This window comes from Brassica napus, chromosome C9 (assembly GCF_020379485.1).
Source record: "Brassica napus cultivar Da-Ae chromosome C9, Da-Ae, whole genome shotgun sequence".
NCBI lineage: Eukaryota > Viridiplantae > Streptophyta > Magnoliopsida > Brassicales > Brassicaceae > Brassica > Brassica napus.
Genome location: NC_063452.1, coordinates 54553785 through 54576298, shown reverse-complemented (window position 1 = coordinate 54576298; position 22514 = coordinate 54553785). Strand labels below are relative to the sequence as shown.

The 22514-nt window shown below is 40.7% G+C and overlaps 1 protein-coding gene across 1 annotated transcript; it reads left to right on the top strand.

Moving 5' to 3' along the window:
- The first annotated feature begins 17775 nt into the window (after positions 1-17775).
- On the top strand, positions 17776-21428 carry LOC106367866 (aspartate aminotransferase, cytoplasmic isozyme 1). Its single transcript, XM_013807727.3, has 12 exons — positions 17776-18033; positions 18203-18274; positions 18398-18459; positions 18561-18644; positions 18740-18839; positions 18932-19052; positions 19341-19504; positions 19656-19793; positions 19970-20091; positions 20459-20553; positions 20648-20768; positions 21155-21428. The coding sequence occupies exons 1-12, from the start codon at positions 17980-17982 to the stop codon at positions 21237-21239; spliced, it is 1218 nt and encodes a 405-aa protein (XP_013663181.1). The 5' UTR covers positions 17776-17979; the 3' UTR covers positions 21240-21428.
- The last annotated feature ends 1086 nt before the right edge of the window (positions 21429-22514 follow it).

The window sequence follows — 22514 nt, the reverse complement described above, 5'->3', positions numbered from 1 at the left end:
CAAGGAGAAGACTAAAACTTTCCATGACAAGAATATCCTAAAGAGAGAGTTTAAAGAAGGAGATCAAGTTCTTCTCTACAACTCAAGACTGAAGTTGTTTCCAGGAAAGCTTAAGTTAAGGTGGTCCGGCCCTTTCAAGGTCAAAGAGGTTAAGCCATATGGAGCAATAGTTTTGTGGAGTACTGATGGAAGAGACTTCACAGTCAATGGGCAAAGGGTTAAGCTCTACATGGCAGATGCACCAGAGGAAGATGGAGTTTCAACTCCACTGTCTGATCCTACCCCAGCCTAATCCAAAAGGAGGCAAAGTCAAGCTAGAGACTTAAAACAAGCTCACTTGGGAGGAAGTCTCATGCGTATCCTTGTACATATTGCATTGGTATTTTCATTTTCATCATATTTCATAAAAAAAAAAGGGGAAAAGTGTTGAAGTAGTGTTCAGGTGGTTCATCGATCCGGTCAATGCAAAGAATCGAGCGTGGGAGCGAGGTTCTGCAGCGACGCCACAAGGTCGCTCCAGCTAGAGCGACGTGATCAGAGCGACTGGTCCAAGTCGCTCGCATTTTCGGTGTCCGGAGCTCGGGAGTCGCTCTCGGAGCGACGTCTCGCAGTGACCACGTGAGGTCGCTCGCGTTTTCTGTCGATCAGAGCGACGTCTCGCAGCGACCACGTGAGGTCGCTCGCGTTTTCTGTGACTGGAGCGACGTCTCGCAGCGACCACGTGAGGTCGCTCCCGAGCCGGTCCAGGTAAGTACCTCTTCGATTTTGTCCGGTTTAATTCGAGTTAACCAGCCCTAAACCTAACCAGACGACCCTAGACCTACCTATACCCACAACCTTCATCTTTTTCACTCTCCCTTCCTCTCACAAACACTTATACTCTCTCAAACAAACCCACACCAAAAATCTCCTAACTTTCTCAATTCTCACCCAAGTCTCCTAGTTCTTGTTTCTAAATCCAAGCTTTCGCCCCAACAGTCTATTCCTCACCACCCATTCCCCATTTCCTTTCATCCAAAGCAAGGTATTGTGTTTTTAAATTCAAATTCGTAGGTCCATGAACCCTAGAATTTGAAAATCGAAATTTGGTCATTTTCTTGCTTGATTGTGGTAAAATAGACTAGGGAAAGCTTATATATCAAGTTGGGTTGTTGAATTGATGGTGGAATTGAGCTTAATTTGAACTTTGGCAAAATTAGGGTTCATGGATTTGAGGCTTTTCGAAATTGATCCTAATTGAGTGTGTTAGTGGGTGAGTTAGTATGTTAAAGTGTTGAAAGGTTTGATTAGAGAACCCTCTCATTCTAGAATTACTTTGATTATTGAATTTTACTTGTCTTGTAATTTTCACATGAAGAAAAGATTGAGAATTGTGATTCTTTACGTTGCTTCTTGAAGTTTACATTTGCAAAGTCAATCGACTTATCCATTTTCAAGTTTTGTATTTCTCAGGTACAATGGTTAGGAAAACTAAGGGAAAGTCGGATGCTGAGAGGCAAGAACCTGAAAGTCAAGAGTCTTCGTTGAGAGGAAAGGCTTTAACCTCGGAACGAGCTGGTTCTGGGACACAAAGAACTTCTCGACAGCAAACCGTGGCTGCAAAGAAGGCAAAGGAGCAAGAGAAGAGGGCAGGAAAAAGTATAGCAGTTGCCACAGATGAGGAGAGTGGCGATGAAAGTGCAGATGAGCAGGCTCCTACAAAGAGGGCCAAGATGTCCAAGGGGAAGGAGGTTGCTGATGATAGAGACAGGGCGAAAACTCCATCTGAGGAAGAGCTGTATCATCATTTGCTGAATGGGGTAACTTGGACTCCAACCAGATTCGCTGACCTTGATTTGCTGAAGGAGGTGGGTCTCGATTCTGATATTGAGGCAATGCTGGGGCACCTGAAGATGCCCAAACTCCTCACCATGGCCTACCCTGCCTACCGGGATGTCTCCTGTCAGTTCTTGTCTTCCCTTGAGGTCATTTACCATGACGCTCCGCACGTGAGGCAAAGATGGGCAAAATAAAGTTCAAGGTCAATGGGAGAGAGTACAACATGAACTTCAAAGACATTGGGAGAGTCATGGGTTTCCAAGACTTGGTAGACTACTCCCTTCCCAAGTGTGAAAACCTCCCCGCTCAGCTTTGGAAGTTAATCACTGGAAACAAGCACTATACCGGGGCTGACAAGAACTCACATATCCGGCACCCGTCTGTACGCTACCTCCATAGGATGCTCGTCAATGCATTCTACCCACGGAAGCAAGCTGGTAATGTCACCAAGGAAAACATGCGACTGCTCAGTCCGGCTATCCGCCCCTACGCCCCACCTGGAACGTTGCCCCTTCCAAGCAATGACATCTATGCTTCCTTCGGGATGGTCAGCTTCTTCGTGAATCGTCTCGAGCACTACAGAGACTGGGCATGGTACACAACTGATTCGCAACCAAAGGTTGGGATAGGCGGAATGATCACACCACTGCTCCAATTTCTGAATGTTCCCTTGGGAACGGACGCAACAGGGCCTAAGTTCATCGATGACACTTACTTGAGGATTGCCACCTATTTCAGTGGGATGTATGGGAAGGACTGCGTCTACCACTACTACTTGCAGGGCAAGCTGGTCGAAGTGGTTCTTCCAAACCAGAGACTGACGAGCTTGGAGAGACCTGGAGCTATCAGCTTCAACTTATCCCAAGAAGACTTTCATGGAGAACACGGGTCTCACGGTCCCATTGCTGCACCAAGGAAAAGGAGTGTTCCGACGAGACACGACTTCACGGAACCTCCTAGGGAAGAATCTGTACCCATCTATGGACCTCCACGCTACTACTTCAAGCCACATGATGGAGTCCTTCCCCCTGGTGCGCTTCGTGACGCTCATGACCACATTGGCCGACTTCAGCGATGGAACAAAGCACAAGACAGAACAATCGAAAAGCTGAAGGACAAGTGCAAGGCGCTGAGCAAGACGGTGAAGAAGCAAGCAAAGACTTCAGCCAAGTTCATGAAGAAGGTGGCCGATGTCTTGACCAGAGGACGAATAGCTGGATGTAGCTCAGCGGACTTTGCCTTCGCGAACACATCAGTCCCACAGCCCCCACCTCAGCCCACTGATCTTGGTTTCCCACTCACTGATAGACAGCTCCAGCGACAATGGAGGAACCCACCCACTCAGCCTTCCGCCTCTGGAAACAAGTCTCCATCCCTAGCCTCTTCAGAAAGTGAAGCTGAGATTGAAGAAGTTCAGAGCCAACAATGGTATGGAGACTACAGCTCAGGACATGGAGGTTACTACACCACGTTCCCACCGGACGACAACGATGCTGGGGCATCTGCCCCCACTTACTATCCTTGAAGGTACTTCTCTACTTTCCCTTGTATATACCATTTCGTTTTTGCATATTAGTTTTCTCTTTTTGGGTATCTCTCTCTCCTTGACAACACAGGGACTGTGTCATTTAAGTTTGGGGGAGGTACCAAGTATTTGATCATGTTTGCTTCGATGTTGTTTCATTAAGTCATGCATTGCATACCTATTTGCATAAAAAAAAAAAATTATCATTTAGTTTGCATCATTTGCATTTCTAGACTAGTCTAGAGCATATAGGTTGCATCTACTTGCAATGAGAGCAATGATTTGAAATGCTTTGTAAAGAACATTACTTTGCACCTGAGTAGCTTATGCACCTCTCAAAGAGACTTGTATGCTTCGAGCCTTGAAAACTCTTCCTGAAACTTGTTGATTGCTGCAACTCAACCTTTGAAGCCAACTACAACCTTGTTTGAACTGAACGAACTTAATGCTTCTTGCTTATGGTCCCTTGTGTACTGAGTCATGGATATACACACTTGAGTTGTCACATCCTTTACGCCAATCTTTTTGACAAACTCGAGTGGTACACCATTCCCAAAACCCTTCCCTCCTTTTGAGCTTTCATTATTTGATGAGTGAGGCCTCTTTCGGAAAGCCTTACATGTGCATAATGTTGAGAGTATCGGGAACGACAATGCGTGGTCTTCATTCTTGCTAGATTAGTGTGGGAACCGAAATTCGCACTGTCGATTTCCGTTTAAATAAGGAAACTAGGAAAACCCTAATTTCCCAGAGGACCCGGATATCTGCTAATTACCACACGTCAAGCAATCAGAACACGAGAATAACAACGATAAGAATAAGAAATCAAAAAAGAGAGCAAAGTAGATCTTATTCCGAATCTGCGTATGAGCGTTTACAACAAGGTATAAGCCTGGGCTCGAGAGCTGTCGGCGAGATTCCTAGTTCTAGCAACCCTAAGACGGCTAAACCTAATTGAGTCGCAGCTCGAAATAACAAAAACGGAAAATTGCTTAAATTGCTCTAAGTGCTAAGTTTTCTCTGAAAAGTCCTCTGCCATGCTCCTCGCCTAGGACTCCTTATATACTAGCTCCAAGGTCGGTTTACGCATTTATTCTTCTGCCCTTAAGCCGTCATAGCATAAAAATGGAGATATTCCATTTTTCCCGATCTTCCAATTATCTTCAAAACTTCCGTATTTATCCGCGGAAACTTGACATTTATCCTTCCTTGTGGACCAAGCGTAAACTGTGCTGCGGTTTACGGGCTTTTGGTTAAGAAATCGTAGGATGAGCCTCAAGTCGTGTTTTAGTTCCCTTTGGGCCGTCTTCCGACTCGACACATTTACTACGAATTCTTTTTGATAAAGAACGAACTTTCCGGGGTTTCTAATCCGCGAAGTTTGATCGATGAATTTGAATAGCGGAAAACATGGACTGAGCTTGCTACGGTCTTCGGGAGATAGCATTCGAAGGTTTGACGAGAATGCATGGATTGATGTCGTATCGATGTTCGGAAGGGTCCAATCGCTACACAGCGACTGAAATTCGGCTCGAGCCCGGTTGCTATGTAGCCCTCAGTCGCTACGTAACGACCGAGCTTCGGCTTGAGCTCAGTCGCTACGTAGCGACCGAGCGGGACGAGTGCTCGGTCGCTACGTAGCGACCGAGCGGGACGAGTGCTCGGTCGCTACGTAGCGACCGAGCGGGACGAGTGCTCGGTCGCTACGTAGCGACCGAGCGGGATGATCCCTCGGTTACTACGTAGTGACCGAGCTTTGGCTCGAGCTCGGTCGCTACGTAGCGACCGAGCGGGACGATCGCTCGGTCGCTACGTAGCGACCGAGCTTGGTCGAGCTCGGTCGCTACGTAGCGACCGAGCGGGACGATCGCTCGGTCGCTACGTAGCGACCGAGCTTTGGCTCGAGCTCGGTCGCTACGTAGCGACCGAGCGGGACGAGCGCTCGGTCGTCGCTCGGTCGCTATGTAGCGACCGAGCTTTGGCTCGAGCTCGGTCGCTACGCAGCGACCGAGCTGGACGAGTGCTCGGTCGCTACGTAGCGACCAAGCTTTAACTCGAGCTCGCATCATCAATGGGGTTAATATTTTGAGAATTTTTGGTGATTGTGCTATGTATATATATATTTATAACATGTCAATCGATTTTGCAGGGCTTGAGCTTGCTGGGCTCGGCCATTGAGGCGGGCCATAGAGAAGCCATGGTCTACTGCTTCAAAGTGGAGAAAGCGGAGCGGGATCTCGCTCGCGTGCAAGGCGAGATGTTGGAGCGAGAGGCGCAACTTACTCATGATCATGCGCGGGCCATCCGCAAAGCGGAAAGGAAAGGCAAGAGGGAAATCATCGAGGTGATGAAGACTCGTGCCTCTCAATTCCAGGTTGAGTATGGGAACCTCAAGAATGCCTTTACCTTGGTGGGTGACTTTCGTGAGTGTCGCGGTTCGGTCGGAAGTCTTTGGAGGACGCGAGCCGATGACTATGCGTTTGAGGAGGAAATGAGCTTGATGAAGAGTGCGATGAATGAACGTGCCCACGCTGAGGCGCTTATCCCTCCGATCGACGAGCGGATTCAATGGTTCTGGGATTCCATCCTGGTTTCCCTGATACCGAGGAGGTTTCGACTGGGTTTCCCGATGATGGCGAGGAAGTGGATCGTCCCGCGGATGCGTTCGGTGCTTCGTTGTCCGAGGACTTTGACTTTGGATTATGAGAGGTGGAATAGTTATCGAAAGAGAGATGCTCGTCTTTCTGTTTCATGTTTATGGCCGATTGTGGCCGAGAGATTTGTACGGGCCTGTTTTGGCCATTTTTATCGTTTATCGGGATTGGCCGTTGGTGGCTTTGAATCCCCTTACCGTATTACGCGGTTATTTATATGATTAATATTTTCGTTTTCGAGTTTTCCTGAGTAGATTTGAAGTAAATATGAGTTGTCGTCTCATATTTAATTCCGATGAGACGTTCAATCTGTTGGTTCGTTCGTGATTTTCGTAAAAATTATTTATCTTTACGATTTTCGAGAACATTGAGATACGAACGGGGAGACATGGTTTAGGATCTCGTATCTTTTAGATATCATGCCTTGAGATGTTTGAGACCAGAGCGTTGGGTTTAGGGCAAGACCTAGGTTTACTTTCGGTTAAGGTTTATGCGGTGACTAGCCGGTTATCGTTTATCCTGTTTCGATTTCTTCCTGATTCCCACCGATTTAAAGTCCGCGATATGTTCTCGGCTTATATGACTTGTATGGTACGAATCGAGCACCTTCTCAGAATTAACTGGAAGTGCTAAACCAAAATTTTGGATTTTTGTTGTAGCGCGCTTTTGTCCTTGTGCTGGACATTTTTAAAGATCAAAAGAGTGATCGAATTGCGTTTGTTTATGACGGCTGGCGTGTTCGTCGGGGCCATTCGACGAACGGGGTGTAAGGTTTTGGTGGTCGCGTTCAGACAATTTGTTCGTATTATCTTCGAATTTTAACTTTGCGACGTCTCGCAGTTGTTTCGAGGATTATACGTGTATCTATGTGCGTTTGAAGGATGATGATTTTTTTACGATTTTTGGGCCGGATGAGGCTGCAGACAAGAGTCTTAATGTTTCCAGTCGTGTCCTCAAATTTTTTTGTGTTTAACTGAAGCGTAAACGTTTTCCGATAAAAAGGACAACGTATATTGTAGTAAAAGTTTTTGAAGTTTCTTAAAAACTCGATTACAATAATGGCAATTTTTTAAGTGGGAGTATACGAGTATACGCACCCACTCCCCCCTTTTTAAGAGAGGAGGATAGCTGAACTCGTCTTTTGACGAGCTGCCTACGTACCCCTTTCGAGGATCAAGCCATCTCGTAGTTCTGTTTCATGCCGCGAGTGTTCTTACTCGGTGGTAGATGTCGCGATGTCCGCCTTGACCTTGTCGATCGTGGCTGGGTCAACTCTATTTTCCGGATGTTCCGGTTGAGTTGTAGCGTGGGCTTCAGACTTGTGTCGAGCTTCGACGTCCGATGCGTTTGCGTTGGTAGACGTTTTTAATTTGTTTTTTCCCGGGGTGCTTTTGGCCGAAGATTGGTCTATCTTCGTGCGCTTGCCGTTTACAGCTGCAGAAGTCGTGATTTGCCTTAACTTGTGCTCTGCGAGAAAGCATATCCGCGACTGTTTTTGGCACCCCCAGATGGCCGCGACTCCGCTTGGGGTTGGGAATTTGAGACCCAGGTGGAAGGTTGACGGAACTGCCTGCATGGCGTTGAGCCATGGGGTTTCCATGATCACGTTGTAGATAGCGGGATGATCGACCACCGCGAACTCGACGATTTTTTGTGATCTCCTTGGCCATGACTGGCAATTGGATCGATCCAAGAGTCATCGATACTTCGCCTGAAAAACCCGTGAGTTGTTTTGGCGTCGGAATTACTTCTCCGAGTTCGATGCTCATCCGTTTGAGAGTGTCGCAGAAGATTACGTTGACCGTGCTTCCCGTGTCGACGAGTACCCTTCCGACTTCTAAGTCTCGTATAACGAGATCTATGACGAGCGGGTCGCAGTGAGGTTGATCGATGCTGCCGGCCTCTTCCTTTGTGAAGGTGATCGAGCAATTTTGGCCATCTCGGGGAGGAGACCATGTAGACCAATTTGCGCTCGACTCCGCCTTCCGTTGGTAAGCCTTGATGGCCGACACAGTGTCCGCAGTATTGTGATCCTCCGATGATCATATTGACTCTGCGGCGATTGTTATCGTTTCCTTTGTCGTCTGGCCTCCTGCCGCGTTTATCCCCAGGCTGGTTTTGTTGAGGGGATTTTTCAGCGGACGGATTTCTGTCCGTCTATGGAGGGCGATCATAATCGAGGATCAGATCCTTGACGCTAGTTACTTCCGAGAGCTCTCCAGCGAGTAGCTTCGCGGCCAGTCTTGCTCCCAAGACTTTGCAGTTGGTTGTGGAATGTCCTCGGGATTGGTGGAACTCACAGAAGATGTTTTCATCATACCATTGATTGCGAGTCCATGTGTTGCCCGTGGTCCGACCCTGATCCGAGTTGATCGCATAGTTATGCGCCCCCTGGAGATCTTCCCCCTCATGATGGACGTACTTGCCGTTATGAGAGTTCTTCTTTTTCCCTTTCAGGTCCATGTCTTTCGAGGATGGTCTTACCGCCTTATGTTTTTGCGATAAGACTTTAGTTTCCTCCTCTACTATGATGTAGTCCGTTGCTTTGTGGAGGGCGTCCTGGATCGTTCGTGGTTTGTCGAGAGTTATCCACTTTCTGAATTTCGACTTGTACCAGAGCGTCTTTCTCAGCGCGTCGATGACCACTTTGTCGCTTATCCCACTGACCCTTGACATTATCAGCTTGAACCGACCAATAAACTCGCGGAGGGGTTCGTCTTCCCTCTGGGAGAGACTCCAGAGGACAACATCGGAAGTTTCTCTGTCTATGAATACAGAGTATTGCTTGAGAAATTCCGATGCGAGCTGTCGGAAACTCCCGATTGTGTTACGACGAAGGCGTGCGAACCATTCAAGTGCTGCTCCTTTCAGGTTTTCAACGAACAGGCGGCAGTACCCGGCATCCTTTTCGCCGTCCTTCAGTCTAGCTCTTCCCATCGCGATGTGGAAAGCCTGAAGGTGCGCTTTTGGATCGGCCGTACCATCGTACTTCGGTACTTTGATTTTTCCCGTATCGGACACCCTCATGTCCGAAATGCGATTGGTAAAAGGGGTCTTCCGAGTTCCTTCCAACAGTCGATCGATTTCGGGGGCAGCACTAGTAGCATGATGGATTTGAGACTTTACGGCCCTCACTTCTGCCGCAGTCTTGGTGATGTAGTCGCGAAGATCGTGGATATCCGATATCTCGTCAGTAGATTTCCGAGCCTGTCGGCGTTTACTGCGAGTGAGCTCGGTTTGTCTTTCAGCCAGCTCCTCCTGTTCGTTCCAATAGACGATTTCTTCCTCTTCCGTCATTGGTTTTTCGAACGGGGAGCCTTCCCGAGCAGAACGGCTTCTGGTCCTTCTTGGATGTCTGTCGACGTCCTCGTCGGTGTCGTTGGAAACATCGCTAGGATCCAGGTCAATGTGTTCGGCTTCGTTATCCTCCGAGTCCTTTGCAGGGGGCGGAAGATTTTCAGGGTTCCCCTTTTCGATGGGAGATTTCTCGCTAGGGTTTTGACCGGAAGGTCGTTCCCGCGCGACTCCTGATCTGTCGAGTGGGGTAGCGAAGTCGAGCCTTTTCCCGCGGATTTTGGTGGTTCCGCGGGGGCGGATTGCTTGGGTCCTTGCCGTTAAGGTTTCAACCTGTTGGGTCAAGGTATTCACGAGCTTATCCTGTTCTTCCGACCTTTTCTTATAGGTGGTGAACATCTTTTTAAACTCCTCGAGCGTCGCGGCGTTGGCTTGTGCGTTGGCCGCGGATAAGTCCGCTACTGGAGTGTGGAGATCGGTGCCGCTGCCTCCGTTAAGAGGAGTTTGCACGTTATCCGCGTCGTTAGTTGACATGTCTGATCGAGAGTGATGTGGCTTTTGCGGGTTAGATTGATCCGTACCCCCCCCCCCTCCTTCTAGCGCCAAACTCTGGGAACCGAAATTCGCACTGTCGATTTTCGTTTAAATAAGGAAACTAGGAAAACCCTAATTTCCCAGAGAACCCGGATATCTGCTAATTACCACACGTCAAGCAATCAGAACACGAGAATAACAACGATAAGAATAAGAAATCGAAAAAGAGAGCAAAGTAGATCTTATTCCGAATCTGCGTATGAGCGTTTGCAACAAGGTATAAGCCTGGGCTCGAGAGCTGTTGGCGAAATTCCTAGTTCTAGCAACCCTAAGACGGCTAAACCTAATTGAGTCGCAGCTCGAAATAACAAAAACGGAAAATTGCCTAAATTGCTCTAAGTGCTAAGTTTGCTCTGAAAAGTCCTCTGCCATGCTCCTCGCCTAGGACTCCTTATATACTAGCTCTAAGGTCGGTTTACGCTTTTACTCTTCTGCCCTTAAGTCGTCATAGCATAAAAATAGAGATATTCTATTTTTCCCGATCTTCCAATTATCTTCAAAACTTCCGTATTTATCCGCGGAAACTTGACATTTATCCTTCCTTGTGGACCAAGCGTAAACCGTGATGCGGTTTACGGGCTTTTGGTTAAGAAATCGTAGGATGGGCCTCGAGTCGTGATTTAGTTCCCTTTGGGCCGTCTTCCGACTCGACACGTTTACTACGAATTCTTTTTGATAAAGAACGAACTTTCCGCGGTATCTAATCCGCAAAGTTTGATTGATGAATTTGAATAGCGGAAAACATGGACTGAGCTTGCTACGGTCTTCGGGAGATAGCATTCGAAGGTTTGACGAGAATGCATGGATTGATGTCATATCGATGTTCGGAAGGGTTCAATCGCTACACAGCGACTGAACTTCGGCTCGAGCGCGGTTGCTACGTAGCGACCGAGCGGGACGAACGTTTGGTCGCTACGTAGCGACCGAGCTTTGGCTCGAGCTCGTTCGCTACGTAGCGACCGAGCGGGACGATCGTTACGTAGCGACCGAGCTTGGCCGAGCTCGGATGCTACGTAGCGACCGAGCTTTGGCTCGAGCTCGGATGCTACGTAGCGACCGAGCTTTGGCTCGAGCTCGGATGCTACGTAGCGACCGAGCTTTGGCTCGAGCTCGGTCGCTACGTAGCGACCGAGCTGGACGAGTGCCCGGTCGCTACGTAGCGACCGAGCTTTGACTCGAGCTCGGTCGCTTCGTAGCGACCGAGCTTTGGCTCGGACTTGGTTGCTACGCAGCGACCGGACAGCGTGTATGCGTGGTAATTACGCAACGGTCGAGCTTGGTTAGTTTGGTTTGAATCTTCAAGGATATTTCTTCGTAAAAACTTCGTGTTTGGTTATATTTTACGAAAGTTACATCTTCCTTTTTACTATCTCTTTAGGAAATACGATCTCCGAGGATTTTTTGGTGGTAATTCCGTCGTAACCGTTTTTGACCCCAACAATTAGGCACTCTATTGTCTAGCCATAGGTGGGGGTGAGTGTTGTAACTATGGTTTGGAAGCATGAAAAGTTCGAAGGAAAAGAATAGACTCTTTGTGTTTAAATGGATAATCTTATTGGAATTAATAGATAAACGTCTAGCTCGAGTTTATGAAAAGTCTTGGCCCCCGAAAAAAAAAGGGAATATAAAAGAGAAAAAGAAAAAAAAAAAAAATATATATATATATATATATAGAAGAAAGAAAATGGGGCTAGCGAAGTTGTTTAGAGCTAAGATTTGTTTAGAAGTTGAGAAAATCCTTTATAGATTTCAAAGAAAAAGAGTTTTATGTGCAAAGTGTTCTTGAGATCTTTTGGTGAGAGATGAGAGTCGGGTTTGACATTATGAAGTGATTGTGTAACTTGTATGTTTGGGAAAAGGGTAGAACAATGGAGATTGAGCATTGTATGCATGAGTTGGTCTCTTTCTTAGATATATTATGTGCAAAGTCAAGGCTACTTGTTTTGAGAGTAAACCACTTTAAAAGATCATGGATTTTGAACCTCTTGACCCACTTGAATAAAAGCCTTCCCTTACTCAACCAAATGATTTGGACCAATTGACCATTTGCAAGAATTCACTTGATGTTTTATGCTTAATGAATGTGAGAGTTGGTTGATTTGAATGTGTGGATGCTTGATGATGAGTATAAGGGCAAAAGGAGTTGAGATAGGCCTAGAGAAGTTAGAGTGTAATAAGAGAGTGTGCTCATGTTAGATTAGATGTTGAATCGAGTGCTAGTTGTGTTTCTTTTGGCTATGAGCTCCCACCTTCAAACCTCTCTCCCTATGAGTTCTAGAAAGTTCACTTCTGGACAAGTAAAAGAACAAGTTTGGGGGAGTTGATGTCTTGCATATTTCTATTGTTTATCCATTCATCCATGTGCATTTTGATCATATAGACTAGGATTTAGCCACGTTTAGGTTGCATTTTGCATACATGAGTCTTTATCAGGTGTTGGAGTACCACATGGAGTTCTTGGAGGCATTTGGATGCATTTTGAGCTCAAAAGAAGTGTTCTAGGTGATCACTTGACGAGCAGAGCATGGAAGCGACATCACGGAGCGACGCCATGAGGTCGCTCCAAACTACCTCTCAGAGCGACCTCGCTGGAGCGACCCCGAGAAGTCGCTCGTCATCTCATCCCTGTGGAAGATGAGAACTAACCCGGAGCGACCTATCAGAGCGACCACTCAAGGTCGCTCCCGACCCAGAGCGACTTGGCCAGAGTGACACCCCGAGGTCGCTCGCATGTCTATCGCGTGACGACAACACAATGGAGCCGGAGCGACCTCTCAGAGCGACCTCTCAGAGCGACCCACTAGAAATTAAAAAGGCTGTCCCCAGCTTCTACAGACACTACCAATCACCCCCATTATTTCCTTAAATAAAACCTACGGAATTACCTAATGTGATTATGATATATATAGTAATTAATGATTTTAATTAATGAAGATTTGCTAATAATCTGTATGTTTCTATCATTTTTGTTTAATTCTTTACTATTAAAATAAATTACACAATTACATTAATCATATATTAAAAATTTAGATTTTTTTTATATGTTGTATTTTGAATTTTTCAAAACGAGTATAAATTACTAAAACTGTTAAAAGTCTCACATAAACTTTTGTGATCAATGTTTAAATTTTTTTCTATAATAAGATACAATGATAATAAAATCATATAAATAAATAATTTTATTTTAATAAGTGTTTATGTTAATATATATATATATATATATACTTCATATCGTTTAAATTTAATTATATATCATATACGATAGATAAGATTGATTGTTTTGATTTATTTATTCTAAAATGGTTGCGAATAAACAAGAGCGGTCATTTGATTTATATGTGCAAGTCAATTTATTACATTATAGTAACTGATTTCTTAGTTATTTAATATATTTAATTACTATTTTATTATTTCATATTATGCAGAAAAATATAAAATAAGTATTTATTCTGCACAAGACGCAAATCTTAACCTAAGTATGTATCTCTTTAATAATTTTGAATCTTAAACATTTTCTAAATCTCATGCCAAAATAAAAGAAAGAAATGAGAATAAACTAAAAAATCAATATTTATATCGAGCAATAACCAAAATGACACAAAAAGGAGAAAAATATCGAAGATAGATAGGATTGGCACGAGAAAAATAACCGAGGTTGCTCCGCGTCTATTTGTTTGGCCGAATTCATGTTTCTAAGGGCCTTTTGGTCATTTCTTTATGCAAGTTTTTACTTTTGAAAACCTATGTTTTAAGTACCTTTAGCAGCCACCAGACAGATTATCTTTTGTTCTAAAGAAAAACCTTTGGAAAGTTCATCTTTTAAATCATCTTTGTTCATCTAGTTATTGCAATTCTGTGTTTCCAACTCGTTGTTGCATCCCTCTGTATGATTGATCTGAAATCCAAAATGGGTTTAAGAGGAATCATGAAGAGTAGTGAGTAATCACCATTTGAATTCATGGGTTATGAAGATTAAGGGTGATTAGGTTAGAGCTAGGATGTTTTAGAGTAGATCATTCCAAAACCTTGCTAGTAATCATATTGCATCTTCTGAGTTAGCTTATAAAAAGTTGATCTTTAGGCATCTCCCACCCAAAAGGTGTTAGATGAAATGTCTGAAACAACTCTTCTAAGCTTTTAGCATATTTTGCCTAAGACATTTGTTGTTAGAAGTGTTAAGATAGCCTTAGACCTGTTAGTAAAGATTGTTTCCATATTATTCAACCAAAGACATTTGTTGTTTGAAATGTTTTATTAAATGAACATTCATCTAGACATAGAGTTTGTTTAGGATCGTGTCTAAGCTTAAGGTTGATAGTTTGATTGTTCGTCTGCCATCCTTAGTTCGAAACTTGATCACCCAAAGTCTAATTCTTATGCCCATGAGTTCTCATTTTCCTTAGTTAAGAAAGTCAACTCATTTACTGTTTTTATTATTCTGAAACTGCATTACTATTAATCATTAGTTTAGAAAACCCTTTAAATTATCGGTTGCACTTAAATTAAGTAAGTACTTGCATTCTCAATGCTTGAAATCCCTTAGAATTGGTTCGACGATCATTTATACTACAACATTTATCTTAGGAGCCTTGAAAACTCTTAACATGATGTACGTAAACTTCTCATGACCATAATTAACTTTTAAATTGCTAAATCATGATATAAAACCGAGCTGACATAGTTTCATTGTAACCAAATAGTATACATGAGATTCTTCGACCTAAACGTTAAGTTTTTATGCGATAAATAATTTTTTGACATAAAATATTTTTAAAAATGAGATCAGTTCATTAGTAAACAAATTATGTAATTAACAAAAAATTTTTTAAAAAATTGTTTAAGGGCCAAATATATTAATTCGATCAATAATATAATTTTTTTTTATTTCTTAAATAGTTTTCATATAAATTTACCCTTATGCAGGTCTTATCCTAGTCTCGTTATAAAACTCTGTTTCACAAGAGCAAAATTGTTATTACAAAATAAATAAATATCTTCTTTCAGTTTGTCTCAGTCTCAAACTTTCCCGTGAAAGAATAGCGAGCCGAGGGTAACCATGGTAACCAGCTTGTTCGCCGTCCTTCCCTTGCTCAGTTACACCTCCCTAACAAATCGATCTTCTTCTTCTTCATTTCGGATTCTCAGGAGAACGGCATATATATGCTTTGCGTTGGCCACTAAACCGGCACCTAACCTTGGCGTTGCTAATATTTTCAAAAGTTCTTGCACTAGATCTCTGCTTTTGGGAGTTTTTCTTTGGTTGACAATCGAGTGGGAGTAGCAGAGTAGTACCAGTTTGTAGATAATACATAACTCGTGTGATAGCTATATATGAAATTACAGAAACATGTACAAACAACATCTTCTGGTAATTTTAAAAATCACCAAGTATATTGTAAAAACACACATCACATGGTTCTCTAATGTAAAGTAAGAGAATGGCAATTAGTTAGGTGTTAACAAACTTTAGTTGTTTGATGATACATGTACATAATATTTTGCGTAAGTCTTTCATAAGTTAGATGTGAAGAACCCGTTGGCTCTAACTGATGACCATTAAAATAGAAATAAAAATAATGAAAATGAATATTTTTTTTTGTTTCATATCAATTTTGATAAGAAATGTTTTTTTTCTATAATTCTTTAAAATTCAAGGAATAACAATGAATCAAACGCAGTGAAAATTTTCCATAAATGGTATATTTTTTAAAGAATGAGTAGAAACTGACTATTCTTTTTAATTACCTATGTCACCATTTGGATGTGTAACAAAACTGAAATTTTTATTTTTGTCAACGCGTAACAAAACTGATTTGATACACAAAGGTGATGATTGTTTGTTTGGTTTCTAGATTTTGGATTTTGGTTTTTGGTTTTTGGTTTTTGGATTCTAGATTTTGTTTTTTGGTTTTTGATTTTGCAGTAGATTTTAGTTTATTTGAAAAACATGAATGGTGCTTTTAGATTTTATTCTGGAAATAATAAAATATAATATCATCACCAAAACACACAAGCTTATTTAAAAAAAAACAGCAAAAACAAATGTAGTTTTATGTTTAAACATAAACTTAAAAATTTAATTCTATGTTTAAACATAAGTTATACATACTTTGTTTAATAATTTTACTACATTTTATTAATTAATTGTTAGTGGTCCAGTGGTTAAACTCAACTTGGGAAATCATGGGTTCGAGTGCCGCTGGGAGGTGATTATCTTGAGAGACCTTCGGGCCCAAAACGGAGAAGCCTGCTAACGTCTGGCCACTGGTGGGATTTACATGGGGTGATCACCAACTTTCCTGGATGCCTCGGCGGGCTCCCCGGCTAAGCTCCGGTGGACAGTCATTGGCGCTAGTCGGATCCTCTCGAAGCTCCGGATACCAGGGTTATAAAAAAAAAAAAAAAAATTAATAATAAAAATATTACTTTCTATGAAAACAAAAATTATACAAAATATTTCCACTTAAAAATACATTTATTTATTTAATAAATTTATTTTTAAAATTAAATAATGCAAACTAAATAGACGAACCACAATTCATATATATATATGAGAATACACAATTAATGCAGTTCAAAAATGCCATACATAATTAAAAAGTAAAAATAAAATAAAAATTATTAATATTTTTAAAATATTATATAATTCAAATATTTTAAACAAAAATATCAATAGTTAGATTATTTAAACATACTAAATAAAGTTTAAATCAGTGCTTTTAAAACCGGACCGGAAGGTGAACCAAAAATATTTTGGGTCACGGTTCAATATGGTTCGACCGGGTTAAACCTGGTTCAATAATATGGTTTAATATTTTTTTAGTATGTAAATATAAAAGTAATATTAGTAAAAATGATGCATAGTTAAAATATTAATCAATTTTGAACATAAAATATTATAAATATAAATTAGTTTCTTGTTTATATGGATGATTTATAGATTTTTGATAGTTTTAGTGGTTTTTATTGGTTTAATATCTTTGAAATATAATCCGGCTATGTGGCCGGTTCATGGTCGAACCAATTACTAGACCAACCCGGCTATATAACCGGTTCATGGTCGAACCCGGTCCAACCATCGGGTCGGTCCGGTTTTAAAAACACTGGTTTAAATGTATTTTTTATAAGTTTGAGAAACCGTATAAAATTATATTTTTTTTATTATTAAATTTAAATTTTATTATCTTTTTGTTTTTCAAAAATTTGACTAATGATTTTTTGGTCTGATATTTAAAAAAAAAATTAACTTAGAAGTTAATATCTTGTTTAAAAAAATAAAAAATATTAAAAGAATATATATCACAGATTTAATAAATAGTACCAATGATAAGCAAATGAATCTTACTAAACTTTATTTGTTTATAGTGATTATCATTTTTCTTGTTTTCTTACATTAAAATATAAATATAATAAAAACAATTTTTAAAAATTGAAAACCACCGTATAGGATGAAAAAAAAACATGAAAAGTTGGTTTTTGGTTTTTAAGTTAAAAAAAATAGTTATTTGCAAAAACTTGTATCCCTACATTTTAAGAAATTTATTCTTTCAAAATCTTGATTGAATGCAAAATGGATTTAAAAAAAAACAAAACCCAAAAATTAATGTAAAAACCACAAACAATTAACCTCAAAGTTACAAACTATAACATAATAGAAAAAAACCGGAAAATCAACAGACGAATATTCAGAAAAGTTAAAAGAAGGAAAGAAAAGAAGAAATGAGGAAGAAAATTTAGTAAGATAGTAATAATTATAGATTTGAAATCATTTAACAAAAACATATACTATAGTGTTTACTTAAAAATATGGAAGTTAAGAATATTTATTTAATAATTAACACCATGTAAGAAAGAAATAAGAAAATTGTGGACTTGGCGGACAAGGAGTTCTCCGGAAAAGTTACGAATAAACTGACTGCTGCGCCCACAGAGAGACGGTTGCGAGAGTCACATTATTCATTCATTCAGCCCACAGCTAATTTATTTTTTGATACACACACTCTTTTAAAAAAGAAGAGAAAGGCGACGCTTCAATAAAAACTCAACTCTCTCTCTCTCTATTCATCCGATCTCTCCACTGCGATCCTTGCTCTAATGGACTCCGTCTTCTCCAACGTCGATCGTGCTCCCGAAGATCCTATTCTCGGTGTACGTCTCTCTCTCTCTCTCTCTCTAGATCCATCTTGGCTTTTACGATAAGATCCGTATCGGTTACTGCGAAGGCATATTACTCGTTGATAGATAACTGATTCGACCAATGATTTGATGTTTAACGTTTTGATTTTGATTTTTTTATTTTTTTGTTTGTGGAAAACAGGTAACAGTTGCTTACAACAATGATCCAAGCCCAGCTAAGCTCAATTTGGGTGTTGGCGCCTATCGAACTGAGGTTGTTTCCTCTGCCTACTTTCTAAGCATCTTTATAGTTGCAATATTTCGATTAGCTATTTTGTAAGCTTAGGTTTTGATTTGTTTGTTTGTTTTTTTTTTTTTTAACTTGGATCTTCAAAAGGAAGGGAAGCCCCTTGTTCTCGACGTGGTGCGAAGAGCAGAGCAACAGCTTGTCAACGATCCGTGAGTTATTCCAACATTGTTACTAAAACTCCTCGTGTGATTCTTTTTTTTTTTTTTGGCTAATGACTTGACTACACATTTGTCTCTATTCCTCTCTTAAGGTCCCGTGTCAAGGAGTATATTCCCATTGCTGGACTCGCTGATTTCAACAAACTTAGCGCCAAGCTCATCTTGGGTGCTGATAGGTAATCTCATATGGCCTTTCAATGTTTAATATGTGGTTTTGCTCTGTCTTTGTTTGTAGCTTTTGTCCCATATATGATCATGTTTTGATTGGCAGTCCTGCGATTCAAGAGAGTAGAGTTGCTACGATCCAGTGCTTGTCTGGTACTGGTTCTTTGAGAGTTGGGGCTGAGTTTCTCAAGAAACACTACCACCAAGTAAAAATGTCTCCCTTTTTTGTTTGTTTTTGATGGTCGTTGAATCAGATAATCAACACAACTGTTGCTAACTGGGGTAGTCGTTTTTTCAGTGTGTCATTTTCATTCCAAAACCGACTTGGGGAAACCATCCCAAAGTTTTCAACTTGGCAGGCTTGTCTGTGGAGTACTACCGTTACTATGATCCTGCAACCCGTGGGCTTGACTTCCAAGGTTGGTTTTTTATTATTCCATGAGTTTTGTCTTTCGACTTCCCGGTTGCTACACTGACCTTAATTTAGTTTGTCTTTTTCATGATAATTGCTTGATGCCTCAATGGATCTATCCACTTGACTTACCCCAAATGAAAGTTACTCTCTGTGTACTGATCATACTCTTGAAATCTGACGTTTAGATTTTGATTAAGAAAATAGATCTCCAGATTGCATTCTGTCAAAACATTTCATAAAACGACATTTGATATATAGACTTGACCATTGTTGCAAATAAATAAATCAACAGGTTTGCTCGAGGATCTTGGCGCTGCACCATCTGGAGCTATTGTCTTACTTCATGCATGTGCACACAATCCCACTGGAGTTGACCCAACCTCCGAACAGTGGGAAAAGATTCGACAACTAATAAGATCCAAGAGCTTACTGCCCTTTTTTGATAGTGCATATCAGGTAACTCATACAATAAGTCTTTGCTTTGTTGTTTTATTCAATGGTTGCTTACAAACAAATTAAACCAAGTATACTTTATGTGTGAATTTGATCTGATGTATCATGTATAAAAAGAGAAGCCTAACTCTTAATTTTCCTTTCACAATTGCAGGGTTTTGCTAGTGGTAGCCTTGACACAGACGCACACTCTGTCCGTACGTTTGTTGCTGATGGCGGTGAATGCTTGATAGCTCAAAGTTATGCCAAAAATATGGGACTTTATGGGGAGCGTGTTGGTGCCCTTAGCATTGTAAGGAACCAAACGTCTCAGTTTCATCTTTGATTCTATCCTTGTATCCATCTGCATTATTGTTAGAAGCACTTTCTATGGGCTTGCTGTTTATCCTCACATAGTGGTTTTTGTATATTACACGAATACAGTCTTTCGAAAACCGCATCTAATATTTTTTTTTACCTAATGTAAAGGTGTGCAAGTCGGCTGATGTGGCTAGTAAGGTTGAGAGCCAGGTGAAACTTGTTGTGCGTCCCATGTATTCGAGCCCACCTATTCATGGAGCATCAATTGTTGCCACCATTCTGAAAAGCAGGTATATGTTTATCCTGTAAGGGGAGCATCAATTTACCCACTTTCAAATATTTTTGGTTGGGCAAGGGACCTTTAAATCTGAGTTAATGAAGTAGAAGTACACTTACGTTTAGATGATTATGTGCAGAAATATTTACTAGAATGGAAGCTTGCGTGATAATTTTTTTAGAGATATCTCTACCGTTTCTACCATACGCAGTAGTTTGATAGTCTATTATATGTAGATATGGTTGTGCCAAGTATCATTCTCTGTGGAATCATGCATAATCACTAAAATTTCATTTGTGTTATCAAGCTTGTAATGAATCTCTTTTTGGATTTAGAATCTGCTCCACGTTTCTAAACATTCTTTGTTTACATCTTGACAGCGATATGTACAACGACTGGACCATCGAGCTGAAAGGAATGGCTGACCGCATAATTAGCATGCGCCAACAGTTATTTGAAGCTCTACAAGCCAAAGGTTCATTTTTAATGCTTGTCTTCTCTCTTTTATTCCATCTTTAGTGGTGCCTATTTTATAAGCTCTTGCGCATGAGACGTTGTCTGGCTTGCAGGAACACCTGGTGATTGGAGTCACATTATCAAACAGATTGGCATGTTTACTTTTACCGGATTGAACAAGGAGCAAGTTGCCTTCATGACCAAAGAGTATCACATTTACATGACATCTGACGGGTGAGGCCAACTTATATAGTTATCTTTATTTTCAAATTTTCTTAGGATTTTCAAATTTTCTTAGGCATATGGTAGAGTTTAGTTTCTACAACGCCTAGAACCATCAGTATTCTGTTCTCTAGCTATATTAAACAAGCTTAGTTTAAGCAGTAATAATCACATAGTTCAAAAGATAGTCCACGTTTCATACTTTCATCATGTTCTTTTAGGTATGTGACCCAACATAGTTGCGTAGAAGTTCATATAAAGCAATTATTTGCTATTGAAATTACAGTTGTATTAAACAAAGGAAAATAGAAATGATCTTATATATGGTGTAACCAGTATGTTTAAGTTCATGAAGATCCTGAGGTTGAAATTGAGAAGAATGATATTGTGTATTGCAGGAGAATAAGCATGGCAGGTCTCAGTACGAAGACGGTGCCTCACCTCGTTGACGCTATCCATGCTGCAGTTACCCGCGTCGTCTAAGCTAGTAGCGATTGTTGTTTCGTCTAATAAAATGAAAAACGATAAAAACAGAGCCTTCTTGGTTTTATGCTTTGTATTTTTCCGATGGTTATTCATATGTTTCCTTTTGACTGAGGATGGTTGAACCAATCAAACAGAGGATTCTGATTTGAATTTTGCAATGTTGAATGAAAATGTTGGTTATTATAATTTGCATTGTTATCTAATATGTTGATGTTCACTGATTCTATTGTCGGCTTCATCAAGAGATGATTTAGATTCATTGCATTTAAGGACATTTACTTGGTGCCAAATGGTGTAGAAACCGCAATGAACAAATCAACTCGTTGCGTACGGATAACACTATATATGTAACCTGTAACATGTAGTTATTGTTGTAAATTTGAAATGATCACTACTTTTCAAAATGATAAATTACACGACGTGAGTAAACGATTAAAAACCATATCATTCAGACATTAAAAATCAATCCTTTTAATTAGGAGGATATACGGAGATGTTTTAGACTTGGTGAAGAGAGTCGGCCTCTTAGTCTTTACTTGCCCCCAACTAACTACGTTCGTCCCTCTTCTTATCATTTAAAAGAGATTGACTAAAAAGTGTTGTCTAAGTCAACTGCTATTTGAAAATGATGTTTAATGCTTCAGTTTTTTACAGTTATAAAAAACGTAAAATATTTACTGTTTAGAATACAATGCCATGTAAAAATAAATATGATTTTACTGTTTTTAGAACTTGCTATAGGTCTTATCAGTACCAATGATTAATCCGAAACCAAATACAATTATACATTTAAAACATGCAAATTTATGAACATGGACATATAAAGGACAAGAAATACTTGAGCTCCACGAAGAAACATGCAGCATAAGTGAAACAGCACGGCTAGACCAACGGGAAGCTTAAAGAGCTCAAGAACACTGTAAATGAGCTTACATAATCTATTACAAATTCGAATTACAAAGGCAAAAACCATAATGGAACCAAAGAGGAGGGTAATCAAGAGACTATTGAAGATTTCCAGAACCAAGAAGATTAACAAGAACGCTTACGAGATGACTTGTAGGACAATCAGCATGATCAACTATATGTAATGAACTTACAGCATGAAGCGCTGGATGATTGGGTCACTAACCCCCATAGGGGAGCTCTAGCAAACCCTCCAACCAGGATTTAAAATACTCAAGTAGATTCAAAGCTTTCTAAGACAATGTATCAACCTCCAGTTATATATATATATATGTATATATATTAATATATACCACTTTTATCTCT

What these genes read in the sequence shown, in the direction of transcription:
- LOC106367866 (XM_013807727.3), top strand. Translation starts at nt 17,980, where the DNA reads ATGGACTCCGTCTTCTCCAACGTCGATCGTGCTCCCGAAGATCCTATT. An exon ending in CTCATCTTGGGTGCTGATAG is followed by an intron (nt 18,645 to 18,739) that starts GTAATCTCATAT and finishes TTTGATTGGCAG; the next exon opens with TCCTGCGATTCAAGAGAGTA. An exon ending in GCCACCATTCTGAAAAGCAG is followed by an intron (nt 20,092 to 20,458) that starts GTATATGTTTAT and finishes ACATCTTGACAG; the next exon opens with CGATATGTACAACGACTGGA.